Raw genomic sequence first — 17,258 nt, forward strand, 5'->3', positions numbered from 1 at the left:
TTTTACCTCTATTCATGAGATTCCCTGTATATATATATATATATATATATGTGTGTGTAAAATAATGTTTTGCATGCATTGGAGATGAATTTGATTTTTTTGCATGAATGCACCTTTGACCTCTGTTTTTTTATGAGTGAAATGATGAAACGATAATGTCATTAGAAATTATTGCACATTGTGGTGCATGATGGGGAAAGTTTTTCCTGATAGTAAAACTATCATGAATTTGCATATTGATATATTGATAGTACATGATTTTCAGTTTGTCATTTCAAACTGATTGCGATAAAATTGGATCAAGTTTCTGTAATTCCTTTGAAATGTTCGAGAGTTTCTTATGATAGAAGGCTTTCATCGATTTGAGTTCATCTTCAATGTTTTGCTAACACTATTGATAGGTATCATCATCTGGAACGAGCAAACTCAAACCTGTGATGGTCTTCTAGCCTGTGTGAAATTTGAAATGATATAAAAATTACTGTTTTGGCATGTACAAACATGAATGTGTGCTTATTTTCAATTGCCATGTATTGCAGAAACTGAAGTGTTAGAAGCAGTTGCGCAGTTTGACTTCAATGCTCGCTCTGCTAGAGAGCTATCTTTCAAGCGAGGCGATACACTTTTCCTCCAGAGCCAAGTATCTAACGATTGGTGGAGAGGGAGCCATCTTGGCAAAGAAGGGCTGGTACCTGACAAATATATTCTCTTGAAGATAAGGCAAGCTATATATATTTTTTATTTACGCCTCGCATTCTGTTTTTAAAACTTATTTATCATATTTTTGCTGCATCAAAGGTCAAGATTGAAAACACTTATGGACGAATTTCGTTCATTTCTTTTGCAAAAAAAGAAGTAGGCAGAATTGAATTTTGATGTTTGAATGGATTGAATGGTCAGCTGTTGTAGTGGTCATAGTGACGGACTCGCGTTGTGAGGTCCTGGGTTCGAACCCCACCATCGCCATAGTGGTGGTTGGTTGAAGTTGGTTTTCTGTGGTTCCCAACTTCAAGGCGCAAATGTGAGCCGATCTCCCCTTTATAAAGTCTCGCCACAGAGCAACAGACCTACAAACAGTAGAAATGTGATTCAATCATAACACATCACTCACTTCACTTCTGAAATATAGATCACAGCACTGAAAAATCAAACACAACACTATATACACACTCAGACTGTTAGATACACACAGTTACACTTTCGGCACAACTCAATAGGTAGTAAATCGCTCATAGATGGTGGTAGACCGGAGTTTTGCTCAGTTTGAAAGAAAAGTAAGGATTGAATGTGTGTGGTCTTTGCAGGTTGTTTATTGGATAAAAAATAACACTGAATGAATACATTTGGTATACTTTTCATACTGGTCATTGTAATGGAATTGTCACTAATATAGGGGGTGCATATGTGGGCGTAAGGTTATTGGAAATATTGGGAGGGCTCAGAATTATATATATGGGGGGGGGGGACACCCAAACCTATTTCCATAGGTGGTGGCAATTGTTGGAGGTGGCAGATACAAGTTTACCCCCTATGGGGGGGGGCAGCACAACTTTTGGCCAGCAGACCAAATAGGGCCTGTGAAAGGTGTTCTGGTGGGAAGGTGACACACACACACATAATAATTACAAGGTGTGCTCAAAAAGTTCTGTGAATGGTCTCAGAAAATAAAGGGAACAGAAGATACAAACAAAATACCCTTATTAGCCTTCAAAGTAATCTTCATTATCTACAATACACTATTGGCAATGGTTGTCAAGCTGCTGAAAACTTTCAGTAAAAGCTTTTTTTGGAATTACCTGAAGCAACGATGTCACTCTTGCTTGAATGTCCTGTATGTATATATAGTGTCCAACTTTCATGACTCCCTTGAACCGAAGGAAGCAAAAAGAAGTCATTGGTGGCCTTGCTAATACCCCAATTCATCTACTATCATTATTAAAGCTGTCGATCATCTGTAAGAATCTATTCTGCTCGTTGGATGATGGTCCCGGTTTTTCGCTTGAATGCAGGTTCCATCACGGAAGCTTTTGAACCAATCATAAACAAGTTTTTTACTTTTTCTGTTCCATACACTTTCATCAACATGAGTCTCCATTAGTTTTCCCCATTTTATAGCAAAACTTTGATTAAGCGTTGCTCCATTGCATTGTGACATCAACTTTCACTCAATGCGCTCTATCGGGTTGCTCCGGCCAACTCTGCTTCAGCTTAGTGTTTCTGACGCTAGGGGACAATTCTTTGTATGTCTCTCAAAGCATATGTGTAGGCACATGTTTCTAACCCCTGTTCTTTAAATATTGGACCATTCACAAAACATCGGCTGACCATATTTCTCTCATAAAAATATAATAAATTTTGATTCATACGTGATATTGCCAAAAAAATTGTCAAATGCAAGTGAAGTTGCCAGTTATATCAAAGTCTTCTTACATTCAATTACTCATATGGTCACTTATATAGTCACTCACCCACTCTGTCACTCACTTGGTCGTGCAGGCAAAATGTACTGGAGACAAAACAAGCCAGAGCAAAATGTTGGAGGCGAAATTTCAGTAAACTGGGACCCACCTTTCTTAGGGAGGTCCATGATGCTATTGAGACATGCCTAGAATAATCCCTATAAAAACACTATTAACACTGTATTTTTTCCCCCCCTAATCGCAGGGATGAAGATAAAGAAAAGAACAGCATTGATGGGACGGAGAGGAGAAGAGCCAGTAGCAGTAGCGATTCACTTTCTGGCGTAAGCCAGAGTCCGAAATCACTCTCCACCTCTGGCATACCCGAGGACTACAGCTCAACTTCATCTTTAGATCGCCGCAGTCTGAACAGCTTGCAGCCACCATTGACACCAGAGTGGGATGGCACGACTTCCTTGTCCATGAGTTCAGATCTAACATTGCAGGAATCCGAGGAGGAGAAAAAACCCACAATCACCAAGCCTTCCGAGCTACCTGACCTCGAAATCATACATGACACTCCAATCAACAGAATCTCTGATCCGGAAAAGATCGAAGAAAGGATCTGGACGAACAAGACATGTAAAGATGCACCAGACCTGGTTTTAGATCTTCCAATCAATTTACCTAGTCCAGTTACGGCTGTAAAGGATATCAAAAACTCTTTGGCCGATAGTTTTCTCGAAGATCACGTAGTAGTGACTTCTCCGAACATAGACAGCCCTGAACTAACCACGGCTGAACGATTTGCCAAATCTAACCAATGCACAATGAAAAAAGGGACGATGTCCAGAAGTGCGAGTCACGTGACTTCGCAATCCAATGACGCTCAGACTCAGACCATCCACGGTGTGAGGCGTAGCGCCAGTACCGGTGATAACTTAGGCCCACCTTCACCTGACTCTGGAATAGATTCTAAAGAAAACCTTCTCAGGCCATCGGAAACAGAATTATCATCTTCTCCAGCGCAGAATCATGACGCTAAAACGGAAACTGTGGAAATAAGCTGGTCTTATTCCACCAAGAAACAAGATCCCAACACAGGGGTCGTTGAGATCGAGGTACCTGATAAAAATGACACTAAGAAGAACACCACGATCGGGGGAGGCGTTTCTACATTTAAACCTCAAGTTAAGAGCAAACCACCTCCTGTTATGAAGAAGCCTGTTCACATCCCCCCTGCAGAAATCAAACCTCCGGAAGAGTATCAACAAACTGCGTGTTGATTGATTTGTCGTCTTTATAAGAGAACGTCTTCTTGCAGAAAGTGCAATTCCCGAAAAAAAAGAAAACAACATGCCTTAGATTTCTTTGATTTCCACAAATGATGTTCACAATTGTGTAAGTGAGTGTGTTTTTTTTTTAAGGCAGTGACATTTTTTTTTAAAGTGAGATGCGAGAAAAGTGTAGGATATTTTCGCTTTTTCAAAAAAATTCAGTTGAGGCATTTCGTCGTATGTAGACTATAACTCGTTACTTTCAAACTTATATCCATGTAGATGGTATCACTGTACTTGGAATATGATTTCTAGTACTTCATTTTGGTTTTTAGCGGTGTCGAGTGATATCACATGGTGTGATTGTGTACGTGTTTTTTTTTTTTTGCAGAAAACAAAGATATGCATAATAAGTTCAGTATATGTGTGCGTGCGTGTGTACATCATATATATCATTCTTCCTTCTCTTCCCCCGCCATCCATTTCCAGAACTATTAACGGTAAAATTTTTCTGATGTCAGTGTTTGTATGAAAATGGCAACAAAACATTTGGGATAGAAAAATCGTACTGGAATATATATTTTTGATAACAGGCTTTCAATCCTGTGAATATTTGAATTGGAAGGTCTTTTTTTTTCTTTTTAAAATTTGGTCCGAAAATTTTTTTTTTGCTTTCGGTATTATTGTATTCCGATTTGTATCTGTAGAAAACTTTTGCCTTCCACGATTGATTGATGATTTTTCTTCAATGAGATATTTTTGTGAATTTCAAATTTATCTAGTCAAAATCAACGGAACAGTTTTGAGGGAAAAATGATCTTAATATTTCCATGTTTGTATTGATTCAATCTAGATATTCGTTTCAACTTTTAGTCTAACGATTGAAAAAGTATTCTCTGTGAACTTCCAGATTTTTTTATATTATCTATTGTGTGTATCAATTCCAATTAGCAACTGTGTTCAAATATATACCCCATTCTGTAGCTTATACTGCATCCAGCAAGAGCTGGAAGTTTGTCATTGGCATATGCGGATCGTTGGCGTACATGTGAGGATGTGTTGCAAAATTTACTTTTACATGGAAAGTCGCAAACAAGACAAAAGGTATTGGTATGGGATCATTCGCCTCTATTTTTTTTTTCAAGGATTGTGCCAGACATGCAGCTAGCTACTGCATATTCATGTTTGTTATACCATAGCTACGAAGTCACCTGGTTTTCCCTGGAGCTCCTTCAATTACTCTACCATCTTTACTCCCGAATTTTTTACCATTATTGCAAAACAATTTACTCGTAAAAAGTCGGTTGTCCGTGTTGTGTTCTCCCCCTTCCAAAAAAAGATGTCACATTAAGTGAATTGCCCCATTGCACCAAATCAGGATGTTTCAGTGTTTGGCGAATTCTGTCTTTTTTTTTTCTTCACCAAGCTGTGTCAATTTGGCCTTTCCATGATGAGATCAGTATGACTAGTTTCATAAATGACTACATGTCCTGTTTAGCCAGTCTGCCTCATTTTTGGGCCGGACTGTGTGATTTTGATTTGAGTGCAGTAAATATCGGTAATTTAACCTGTTCAGTGATAATTGGTGTGATTTTGATTTGAGTGCAGTAAATATCGGTAATTTAACCTGTTCAGTGATAATTGGTGACCTTTGTGCTGATTGGGTCCTTTTTATACTTGTTTGTGTACAGTTTTTTAACAGAATTTCGGATCCAGTATAGAAGAAATTTGAGCAATCTGACCAACAATTCATTGCCAAACGTTCAGCTCTCAGTGGATATTCAGCATACATTTAGACTGGGTTGCCAATTCAAATTAGCAGATGCAATGCACGTGCAACCCTGTATAAATGTCACTGATATTTTTTAAATAATTTTCGGGATGTTAGTCTGATTCGTAATTAAGGTTTGAGCAGTCACCACTGCAGTGCCTTTCTCGAAAAGCGACGACGGATAATAGAAATTTCTTTTTTATATTAAATGTATCTGCTGAAGAAAAATTGTTGAAGAGATTATTGGCTATTAGCATGAGAAATTTTACTAATTTTGCTTCATGCTGCTAAATCATAAAAGGAGTAAGCTTATTCCAAACATTTCGGCTTCAAATAAAGGTAGATCAACACTGGATCAGAGTTTATTTTAAGAAAAACAGCTTTGCACCACATTAATATACTCGTTTGAAAATTGCTGAACATGATATTGACACTTTGCACCCTGGATGGAAGCTACTAAACACTAAAATTTTCCTATTTCAGAGAATTGAAATAACATATAATCGTTGTTCAATGTCTCAATTTAAAGAAAGGAATTACAATTTTCAGCAACAGTATTACAATATTATTATAAGGTCATGATAACGAGCTATTTTCAAGCTTCGATATAGTGCCAAAATTTTTTTTTCTAATCATCCATCTTCCTCGAACTAGTTAAACAAACATTAAGTATGTTTACACGACATAACACAAGCAAAATCTAAGTTATTGATATCTCCAATATACATAAAATGACAAAGAAAAAACAATTTACGTTGAGTTCTGGCAAATGTCAAAGCAAAGTCGCATATGTATGGTTCGATGAGGATAAACTTGAATATAAATCCTGCAGTTTTTTGTATTCTCGTTCCATATGTTATCTTAACTATAGTTATATCACTCTTAGCAAATGTAGAATAGTCACTATAATATTTGAAAATGACTCGGAAAATATCGAAAGAGCTTGATACGCTGCCCAATGGTCAAATACATAATTGGCTAAAATGAAGATTCACGCTTAAAATATTGCTTACGAATGGTTTTCATGGTATTTTGTGTGTTAACAAAGATTATTACAATAATTCATAATGGTTATCGGTAATGATGTTCACTCGCTTCACTGAAAGTATGTAATTTCAACAACGTGTAAAGCTATTTTGGAAAACTGAAAAAAATAGTTTGTCAGACATATTTTGCCGATTAAAATACCTGACTATAATGTTTACGTCATTTACAGGCTATTTATCATAGTAATGTAATTTATTAATAATTACTTCATTTAATTAACAGGTCAATATCGAATAAGATCTTTAACATGAAATCAATAGGTTATTTTTGGATATTATACTGAGAGGTGAACTTTGGGGGGAAAAAGTATCATTCTCCCCACTGAGAATTGAACCCAGAATTTCTTGCATACAGACTGGGTGACAACTAGGTGCTTGGTCATCCGGGCAGGCTGCAATTTCCCCCACCCCTGTACTGTCGAAGGAGAGGTTAAAGGGTGAAATTGGCACCCCCCCCCCCTTCTGGTCCTCTGCCCCTTAGTTGCAGCCCTGCATACCGGGCAAGCACACTGACCATTATATCACAGAGAGAGAGATGATTCTTTTTTTTTCCTTCAGAACACGCACATTGCAGCCTCTCTTAACTTCATCTAATAGCATTATGTTAAGAGAGGCTGCAATGTCTCCACTCAGCAAGTGACGCTAAAGTGGAAAAATAATTCTCTTTGGTATAATGATCAGTGTGCTTGCCCGGTATAATGCAGAGCTGCAACTAATGGGGGGCAGGCAGGTCTAGTGAACCAAGCACAGGGCCAGAAGGGGGTGCAAATTTCACCCTTTAACCTGTTCTTTGGCATTACAAGGGGGCGCCAAAATGGAAGCCTGTCCTAGATGACTAAGCATCTAGTGGCAGCCCTGCCAGCATAATAGCAGGGTTCGATTCCCAGTTGAGAGAAAACGACGCCGTTTTCTGAGTTCACCTTGGCATAATATCCAGATGGCCTGTTGGTTTCATGTATTTTTGGCTGAGCAAAAAATCATCCAAGATCTTTAATGCTCTCTGACTGGACGAATAGATCTGTGAACTAGCAATTATTTAACTCATTTTAACTAACAGGTGAAAGTTTATCAATGGACAGGTTTATATCGGTCCAAAATAATCATTCCACGTATAAAAATCAAAATTATCTCTGTTCAGTTTTCAGGTTGTCAAATTTTTATTAATCGTTGAATGTTTTTTTTAAATCATGTTCTTTTGTGCTTGTCGAAAACACCATTTTATAACTTAATTGAATCTGTTGAGCAGACGTTACTCAAAAATATCGAAATATGTTAATGAGAGAGAAGTTTTATTATAAATGATTGCATGCGTTTTAAGTTATCATTATTATTATTGCTTATTTGTTGATTTACACAGTGGCCATGAAATGACTTTGCCAATATACGAGCCCCCCCCCCCCCCAGCAGTCATAAAAATCAACGAATGCAAATGAAATATGAAATATAGTTGTTTCAAGGTATATGCTCAAGAAAGAGAAGAGTTAAAAAAATATATAGTTTGTGGTTACAACAAAATTTTGAAAAATTGAAATTTCAACACTCATTTTTATACATTGCAAAGTGTGCATTAAAAAAAGTCCATAAATGGTGTTGGAACGGTACCTGTAGCATGATAAACACTGGCGGCACTTTTAAACACTGGCACTAAACGGAGACAAAGAAATTTGTAGAAACAACCAATGCCGATCAAATTATTGCCGCAAGAAGTCTCGCCGAGGGTTTAACACATCAACCCCATAGTGAGATCTTTCTTTGTCTACATCCTAAGCTGGTATTTATCGTACTACAGGTACTATTCCAATGCCATTTATGGATTTATCATGACCATTTAGTAATACATAGATGTTGGTATTGACATTAAAAAATTTTTTTTTTATTTTGTTGCGCCCGCAACTGCTGGAGCTAGGGTTTTGTTTTTATCCTCCTTCATTCTCGAATGCAATACTTTCAAACACCTATATCAATATTTTTCATTTGCATTAGATTTTTGAGGCAGCTAGCGGCTTGTATATCAGCAAAGTTATTTTATGACCACCCTGTTTAATTGAATAAGTTCTTCAGTGCTTGGTAAAATCGTACAGAAATCAAAATTATCTTTCAGATAATTACTATATATGTGGTAGTTTTTTATTTTTTCGATTATTATATTTTTATGTGAATCGAGTAGCGATTCATTTTTATTTTACCAAGTTGAACGAAAAAGGAACTTGAGATATGAATTATCGCTTTGTATTTTTATGTAAACTCGATTTTAAAAAAAATGATGCAATTGATCATTGATTCGAGAAATTTGTGTCATATTATAAATTTGAAAAAAAAATCCATTATTTTCATTTCTTTTTTGTGTGTGAATCGGTTCCTAGTCCACGTGAAAAAAAAATCTCATTTTTTTTAGTGTTTTGCAAGAAAAAATGGTGTTTGTGTGCATTTTTTTTTTCTCGTGAAAGTATTTTATGCATTGTATACATGAGAAGAAGAAAATATATTATTCGGACATTTTTTGTTTTTCTTTTTTTTGAAAGGATATGTAAGAAGTATGTAAATTATGTGGATGTTTGATACGAGGGAATATTGATTCGGCATGATATATGAATTTTGATACGAGTTGTCATATGTATAATTGCACTTGTGTAATAAATATTTAAATATTTCTCTGTCATTGGTTTTTCTGTTTTTTTTTTTTGGTTGTATGCTGTGGCGTATTTACAGGGTGGGGCTTAGAGCTGCCGCTGTGGTGGCCGATTGGTCATAGTGATGGACCCGGGTTCAAATTCCACTGTCGTCACAGTGGTGGTTGGCTGAAGTTTGTTTTTTCTAGTCCCGAACTTCAAGGTGTGAATATGAGCCGATGTCCTTGTTAAAAAGTCTTGTCACAGACAGCAACAGGCCTAAAAAGGTTCAAATATTCAATCATTACACTTCCTTCACAATTTGGAATATAGATTGTGGCACTGAAAAATCACACACGACACTAGATACACACTCTGACTGTTAGGTTAGGGTTACTAGATTCCAAAACTGAGAAAGGACGCCTGCACACACACCCCTTGATGATGTCATCCCCCCCGCCAATATTCGCAACAGATGGTGCCACTTTTCTTCCAAAACAGGAAACCACAATTTTTCTCAACTAACACAACCACTGCAGCAAAACCATAAATCCACCTCTGGTTGTATGTCATGCGGTTATTAACACATTGTTGCCTGGTTACGGGCATTAACATATGCAGTAACTCGTAAACTGAGAAGTCATTTATATATGATTCAACAACGGAAACTGGCAAGCGTGTGTAGAATAGTTACCAATATTCGAAAATCCAAAGAGCTTGATGCACTGTCAAATGGCCAAATACGTGATTGGCTAAAATGAATATTTACACTTAAAATTTCGCTTACGAAAATCATTTCCATAGTATTTTGTTTGTTAATGAAGATTACCGTAATAATTCATATTGGTTACCATAATGATGTTTACAGGCTTCTCCTAAAATATACAATTTCAATGACGAGTAAAGCTATATTAAAATACTTCCTTTTTTTTAAAATTGGTAAATTATCTTCGTCAATAGTTTGTAAAACGTTCACTATGGATAAAAATATCTGATTTTTTAGGCATTTATTGGCTATTATAATCGGAGGTGTATTTATGGTTTTGCTGCCCTTCTCTAATTCTAACCAGCTTGGTCTCTCACCTCTCCTGCAAGTACACTTGTGTCTTTAAGTCACTCTTTCGGGGTCACTCCCATACTTGCATACACTCCAAGTTACTCTTTTGCTCACTCGCTGACTCAGGCAGACTCCCTTGCTGTCTAGGCAGAAGCGGATTTATTGAGGGTTATACATACTCCCATTATACTAGTTTTCTTGGCCACTCATTCCTGAAATTTTCTGTCACTCTGAACTTGTTTCTGCCCTGGGCTATAGTCCGCTATAAGTACACCACTGATTATAATTAGAAAAAATTATTACAGATTATTATTTCCTATTTATTTAAGGGATAAGACCGCTATTGTATAAATGGATACTGCTCACACAGGCTGAAAATAATTCATTTGGTCTGATTTACACTAAATTTTCGTTCAAACATGTGAACAAGAAAACAAATAGAGAAATTATCTTCAAGGAATGGTATGAAGATTTCGACCTAAAAATGAGTGCTTTGTTACACATGGAATTACACGTGAATTTCAATGCTGCCGCCTGTTTTTCAAACTACGAGTGAAGTGTGATGATTGAATGTTTGTATCATAAGAGAGATGGAGATAAAAAAAAAAGGCCAGAGGGTGTCGGATGTGCTTCGAACCTATGACTCCTCTTGAGTTTCATGTAGGAAATTTTGATTCCAGAATCGATGCTAGGTTGCGAGTTGGAGTTGCGAGGACCAGTTCTACAAATTTCTGTGATTGCTCTGACATCACTGTCTAGGGCATAACCAGAATTTTTGTGGGGGGGGGGGGGGGGGGGAATATGATCTTGTCATTAAATCATGCAATTAGATGATTTTATAAGTTTTTTTTTCCCACCTAAAGATGGGATGTGCTCGATGATGTAAATACATATATATTAGGCCTATATCATCTGCATACATCTCTGATGTTATAGGGAAGGCCATTGCTCCATGCCCCCAAGCGTATATCTGTCCATGTCAGAAAAGGCCTAAATAATAGCATAAAGGCAAAGAGCATAATAAATTGAAGGCATAATTCATTGGGAAAATCTTTTATGTAGAGGTAAAGAAAGATTTTATTTAATTATATATTTATGGGGGGGGGGGTGAGACCCTGCGCCAATTTCTTTTTGCTCAGTTCTTGAATATTACTTTAACAAAGGAACCAAGTCACTTTGACACATTAGTGGAGATACGGGGAAGGGGGGCATTGTCATCATTGTGTCCCCCCCCCCCCCAGGCCTTGAAACCCATTTCCGTCTATGCTTTGATGCCATCTATCAAAGCATAGCATCTATCGACAGCAGTGATGGTAACTCGTGGGAAATTTCCCATATTCGTGGCCATTCCTGCGCAAGAACCTATGGTTCATCATACTTATGCAGAATTTTCTCGAGGCGGGGGGGGTTTCAGATTTTTTCCTTCTGAGGGGTTTTACTTTTTTCCCTGCAAAATAACACTATGATCTTGGCTCGGGGGGTTAGAACAAAGCCTACTAGATACTTCTAGGAGGCTTTGGCGAACGCGAGGGGGATTCTAACCAATGGTTACCATCACTGATCGGCAGATTGGAAAACGACACCATTTTTTTTACAGCTACTGCCATCTGATATTTATAAATAAAATAAAATCAGAATCTAGTATCATTCCTAAAAACTAGATGACAGTAAATCCTTCAACAAGGAAATATTTTCATCATAATGAAATCATATTAAGTATTAAGTCATAACCGTACAGAGAGAGAGAGAGCTTTCGTGAAAAACTATAGGAAGCCAAGACCAACCACATTTATATATCAGTACGTACATATACACTGTAGATTATTTTTTACTTAATTATCTAGATAATTGGCATTTTTTCCCCAACTGGTTGTCTTTTAGGCATAGGTGGAGATAAGGCGACTTGACCTTGTTCTAGTGGCTATAGGGGGAGATGGAAGTCGGGGGAGGGGCATCAATTTTCATATAGACATTAGATCAGTCGACTCCACCTTTGACGCTGGGGGGGAAACACCGTATCTCCGCCCATGCTTTTTGGGGGAAGAGTTTGCTACAACAATGGCAGCCTGTATCAGCAATATTATCCATCAACGGCTGGCTACAAATGCAACAAGCGGGACGCCATGTTTGTTGACATGAACGGCTTTGACCAGCGGTAAAAAAATATGTCATGAATTTGCTGCCATCTATGATTTAGAAGTAAGGAAGCTTTTAGTTTCCAGAATTTGGAAACTTGGAATACTTGAAGTGTGGAAAAACACTGGCAGTTGCCGCCAAAAATTATGCCAAAGTTGAACAAAAACCGGTAATTACGACAGAAATCTCTGAAACATTGTCAAATGGCAAGAAATGAAGCGCCCATAGATGGAGATGGAGGGTCATAACTATGATTTTTGTAGGAAAGGGAAGCAAACGTGTGATTTTGACGTGCGTCTAGAGCCTGCGGTAGACCCAAAACCAGCAACCAATCAAAAAGCAGCATTTTATGACGTCAGTAAATAAGGAGTGGAGAAGGTTTTTTCCTCTCATCTTCACTAGAGCTTGCTCGCAGGATATGATCTTGGTTATTTGGCACGATTGTTGATTGACGCCAACATACTTGGCGACGTTTAATGATAGATATGCTTAATTTTACAAATGTTTTATAACCGCAATTAGTACAGTGGTTAGAGCGTAAGGCCGGCGTTACACTATAAAAGTTTGATAAAATTTTCTTTTATAAAACTTGGCAAAGATCTTTTATAAATTTTGTATTCAATTTTTTTTTTTTTAATTATTTTATAAAGGAAATGGACCACATTACACTATATAAAAGATTTATATGAAATTGTTTTTGCAAAAGTTTTCGTCCGTTTGTCAGTCTTCGTGAGGCTGGTATTACACTATAAAACTTTGATAAAAATTCTTTCATAAAACTTGAAAAAATGTAACCAATAAACACATCTGTTACATTCGAGCGAATTTAACTGATTCGCCTATTGGTTGCATTTTTGAAGTTTTATAAACGAACTTTTATCAAACTTTTATAGTGTAATCCCTGCCTTAGTCTTGTGCTGTTGCTGGTAGTAGTTATGGATGAAGAAATTTTTTTACCATTTGCTATAGGAAATTTATCATTTGCAACCTCTGTAATGGCCTCGGTTTTAAAAAACATGAAACTTATGTGAATGATTGTATTGGATGGAGTAATTTGCGGAAGAAGCTAATTATTTTGATGCATTACATCTTTAGCTAGGAACGCAATTTAATGAATAATGAATATGTCAGTTTATGAAGAAGTTGAGGAATACAACGCTCAGAGTAAAAGTTTAGCGACTAAATTGCCCGTGTTTCATCATATTAATAATTTCATCATATTAATAGTTTCATCATATTGCGTCTTATATGTAACGGTAAAATCCCAAAGACTGGTTTTACCAAAGCAAGTTGGTGAAAGTCCAAAAAACGCTTGTAAACGTTTTCATTTCGGATTTTTACCAAGTCAAAGTCCGTTTTAAATGAATCAGTTGATCACCACGAACTTATTAGTTCCTGATGGTGATGAATGTTTATGAATAATAATTCATTAATTATAAACAAATAATGAATTAACAAACGAAATAACCACCATGATGAGTTTTGGATGCTATTTAAGTAATTGATGCTCATAATTAATTTACTCCTACCAGTTAAAGCCCGTTTTAATTAATTTAACATCATTAACTCAATCGTTCCCCCAACCATCTTGATTAATTAATAATTGTTTAATAATTATAATTACTAGTGTGAATGATACTTATTGATGAATTAATAGTAATAAGTATTTAAGTAAAACTTATTTCGTCATGAGATGGCGCGCGGGGGTGCCGAGCATGGGCGGAGATACGGGGGGGAGGAATGGGGGGCATTGCCCCCCAGCATCAAAGATGAAGTCGACTGATCTAATCCATATATGTATAGATGAATTGACACATCATCATCATCGTGCCCCCAGACTTCCAAGTCTATCTCCGCCTATGATGCCGAGTGCGCTTTGCCCACTGATCCGCCTCTCCACGCATTGAGCGCATGATGACCCCGCACCCCTCTGGAAATGTCGGGACCCTAACTAATGGCCTTGAATACAAGTGAACCTAAACCTGGATGAAATGAGTAATTTTGTGGGAAGCGAAATAATCTAGTTGCTCCATAGCAAAAGAAATGAAATTTCAAATTTATGGATTCATTATTTTTTATTTCGTGAAGGGTTCTTTTTCGGATACGGAATTTTGTGAAGGGTCCGGAAAGCGGACCCAAATTTCGGATGAACAGACCCCTAGTAAGTGTAAATTTTTGTGCGCCACATTCGGCTCGAAGCCCTGGGACAGTGCCCCGATTGCCTCAACCTAGTTATAGATTCTTGCGTTTTTTTTTCAACAATAAATATGATAGAAAATCAAGTTTTTTTTTTTAATCCAAGAAGTACACACGGAAAAGAATATTTTTTTCTCCCCAGAGAAGGGAGTGGCAAGTGAGAGGAGAAGGTAACGTAGCAACAGGGCCGCAAATAGGGGAGAGCAGGCGAGTCTGGTGCCCCGGGCGCTGAACCAGAAGGGGGTGCCGAATTCACCCTTTAACTGCTTCTACATTACAAGGGGCGCCAAAATGCCGACTTGCCCCGGGTGACAAAATATCTAGTTGCGGCCCTGCGTAGAAATAACAGGTTTTTGAAGAGTTAATACGTCACAGTGCGGGATAGGAAGTGCATCAGCATAACTCTTTTATCAAACATTGATGAGGAGGCAATATTTGATAAAAGATTTCCCACCTGATATTGGTTTACTGTCAACTATCTCAGATGATAATGAAATAAATGTATCATCTATATAAACCAACAAATGCAGTGATGTGTCAGTCGAGCCCGGATATAGCGAAGTGGCACGTGAAGAAAATTCGACAGATCCGATATTCGTGAAAACCGATACAACGTAAATATTCGAGTTTAATGAAGAAAACTAAGTCCTCAACCTATTCGCGATAATGGAAGAGCTGCTCCTCGAACAGACTTAACAGAACATTAACGATGTTCACGTAGATTTGAATAAAATATTAATACCCGTGTATTGCAAGTCAGTTGTTCTCAAAGTGTGAGTCGCAGCTTCTATGGGTGAGTCACCAGCCTTTATCAGAGCCAAGCTATCTATATTGATGTGTAACTGTTCAGTGATTTGAAGTAGTACTTCAAGTATTAAGGGAGCCGTGGGTAAACCGTTGACTGAGACAAGGGAGCCATGGAATCATGGCTGTAAGTGGTCCATTGAATTGTTATCAATATTTCAATGGTTCTAACGTTTACGAAAACTTTCTTTCAAACCTAGCAAAACTCCGGTCTATCGTCATGGGCAAGTTACTACCGAATGAGTTGTGCCGGAAATGTGGGAGTGTACCTAACAGTCTGAGTGCCTATCTAGTGTTGTCTGATTTTCCAGTGCTGCCATCGATATTTTAAATTGTGAGTGAAGCGTAATGATTGAATATTTATATGACATGAATGTCGCTCTCCACTTGTTAATACAAGATATACGGAAGACTGGATGTTGTGAAGATATTTATTATTTGAGATGTTAATTTTTTAAGGAAGGAAAAAACTCATCTCTGCCTCTACCGGGAGTCGAACCCGGGTCCCTCGATTGCCGGACGAGTGCTCTGACCACTAAGCTACAGAGGAGATAGAGATTTTCCTTCGCTAGAGCGTATGTATGCCGAACGGAACCGTGCAATGGACGGTGAAACCGATCAGCTAATAGCTCATGGACGACGAGCCACCAGGGGGCTATATATATGACATGAATTGTATTAACAAGTGGAGAGCGACATTCATGTCATATATATAGCCCCCTGGTGGCTCGTCGTCCATGAGCTATTAGCTGATCGGTTTCACCGTCCATTGCACGGTTCCGTTCGGCATACATACGCTCTAGCGAAGGGAAATCTCTATCTCCTCTGTAGCTTAGTGGTCAGAGCACTCGTCCGGCAATCGAGGGACCCGGGTTCGACTCCCGGTAGAGGCAGAGATGAGTTTTTTCCTTCCTTAAAAAATTAACATCTCAAATAATAAATATCTTCACAACATCCAGTCTTCCGTATATCTTGGATTGAATATTTGTACTGTTGTAGGACTGTTGCTCTCAGTGGCACGACTTTTTAACGTGAGATCGATTAGCCTTCAGGGCTCAAAGTTGAAAATCGACCAACGCTGTGGCGCATTGGCTTACGAAGAGTGAGGACCTCTGACACAAATCTGTAGTTACGTCGATCCTTCTTTGAGTGGTTATATGGGAATGAACAGAATCAGAGCGTTATCTAAAGCTAGAGATCGCCATCTAGCTATCGCGTTGACAAAACACACCCGACGTCGATTCTCGCAATAGTACGGTAGTGCTTCAGAAAGATATTCGGGCTTTTTTCTTGAAATACAACTTTCGATTTTATGGAACTTAATCCATTGAAAAAAAATCGATCCACCAGTGTGGCTCCCCAAAGAAAAACTTGGAAACAACCCCGCCCCCTAAAATTTGCGGACTCGTAGATTGTCACCCGCGACATGTAACCTTCATTGACCCATCCAACCCCAATCTTGCTATAACCCATGTCTGTAAAACTTAAGAGCATCATAAGGCCCCCCACATCCTGAAGCAGGGCCCCTAGGCTGGGATCTTTCACGTTCCCCTTTATGATGAATTTATAGTTGAAAAAACAAAAAAATGATGAAAATCATCCCGGGCCCCAGGGCTGGAGCCTTGTTAGTCCACCCCTTGTGGGGGCCACGGCCCCGGACCGAGTGATGTTATAGGGCTCCCACTACCTGATTGCAAGTACCAGAAGTATAGGGCCTAATTTACATAAATACTTTACTTTCGGAAATAATATACCATTTCATATATACCAACCAAATACCATAACCCAATTTCATATTTTCTTACCCCTCTATTTCTCAAACAATCATCACTCGAACTCCTTCCCCCCCCCCACCTTGTCATTAAAGTCAGCAAACGCGAACCACCCCCCCCCCCCCCACCACCACCACGAGTGGTGACGTATTACTTGAAAATATGAGACCCCTTGTATCCCATATATATAA

The 17,258-nt window shown here is 38.1% G+C and overlaps 1 protein-coding gene across 6 annotated transcripts in view; it reads left to right on the plus strand.

Annotated features, from left to right (window-relative positions):
* The window catches only part of LOC149078325 (SLIT-ROBO Rho GTPase-activating protein 3-like), a 183,213-nt gene extending 179,400 nt beyond the window's left edge, over positions 1-3,813 (plus strand). For all 6 annotated transcript variants that reach the window (XM_089241976.1, XM_089241980.1, XM_089241977.1 and 3 more), the window contains 2 exons: positions 540-720; positions 2,665-3,813. In XM_089241976.1, coding sequence (XP_089098102.1) covers positions 540-720; positions 2,665-3,685 — 1,202 coding nt within the window. In that variant the 3' untranslated portion in view covers positions 3,686-3,813. The remainder of the gene's footprint in view (positions 1-539; positions 721-2,664) is intronic.
* Positions 3,814-17,258: the final 13,445 nt, after the last annotated feature.

This window comes from Pholcus phalangioides, unplaced genomic scaffold, assembly GCF_987345545.1.
Source record: "Pholcus phalangioides strain wild (caught in Gottingen) unplaced genomic scaffold, Ppha-v1.0 ptg000014l_1, whole genome shotgun sequence".
Lineage (NCBI taxonomy): Eukaryota > Metazoa > Arthropoda > Arachnida > Araneae > Pholcidae > Pholcus > Pholcus phalangioides.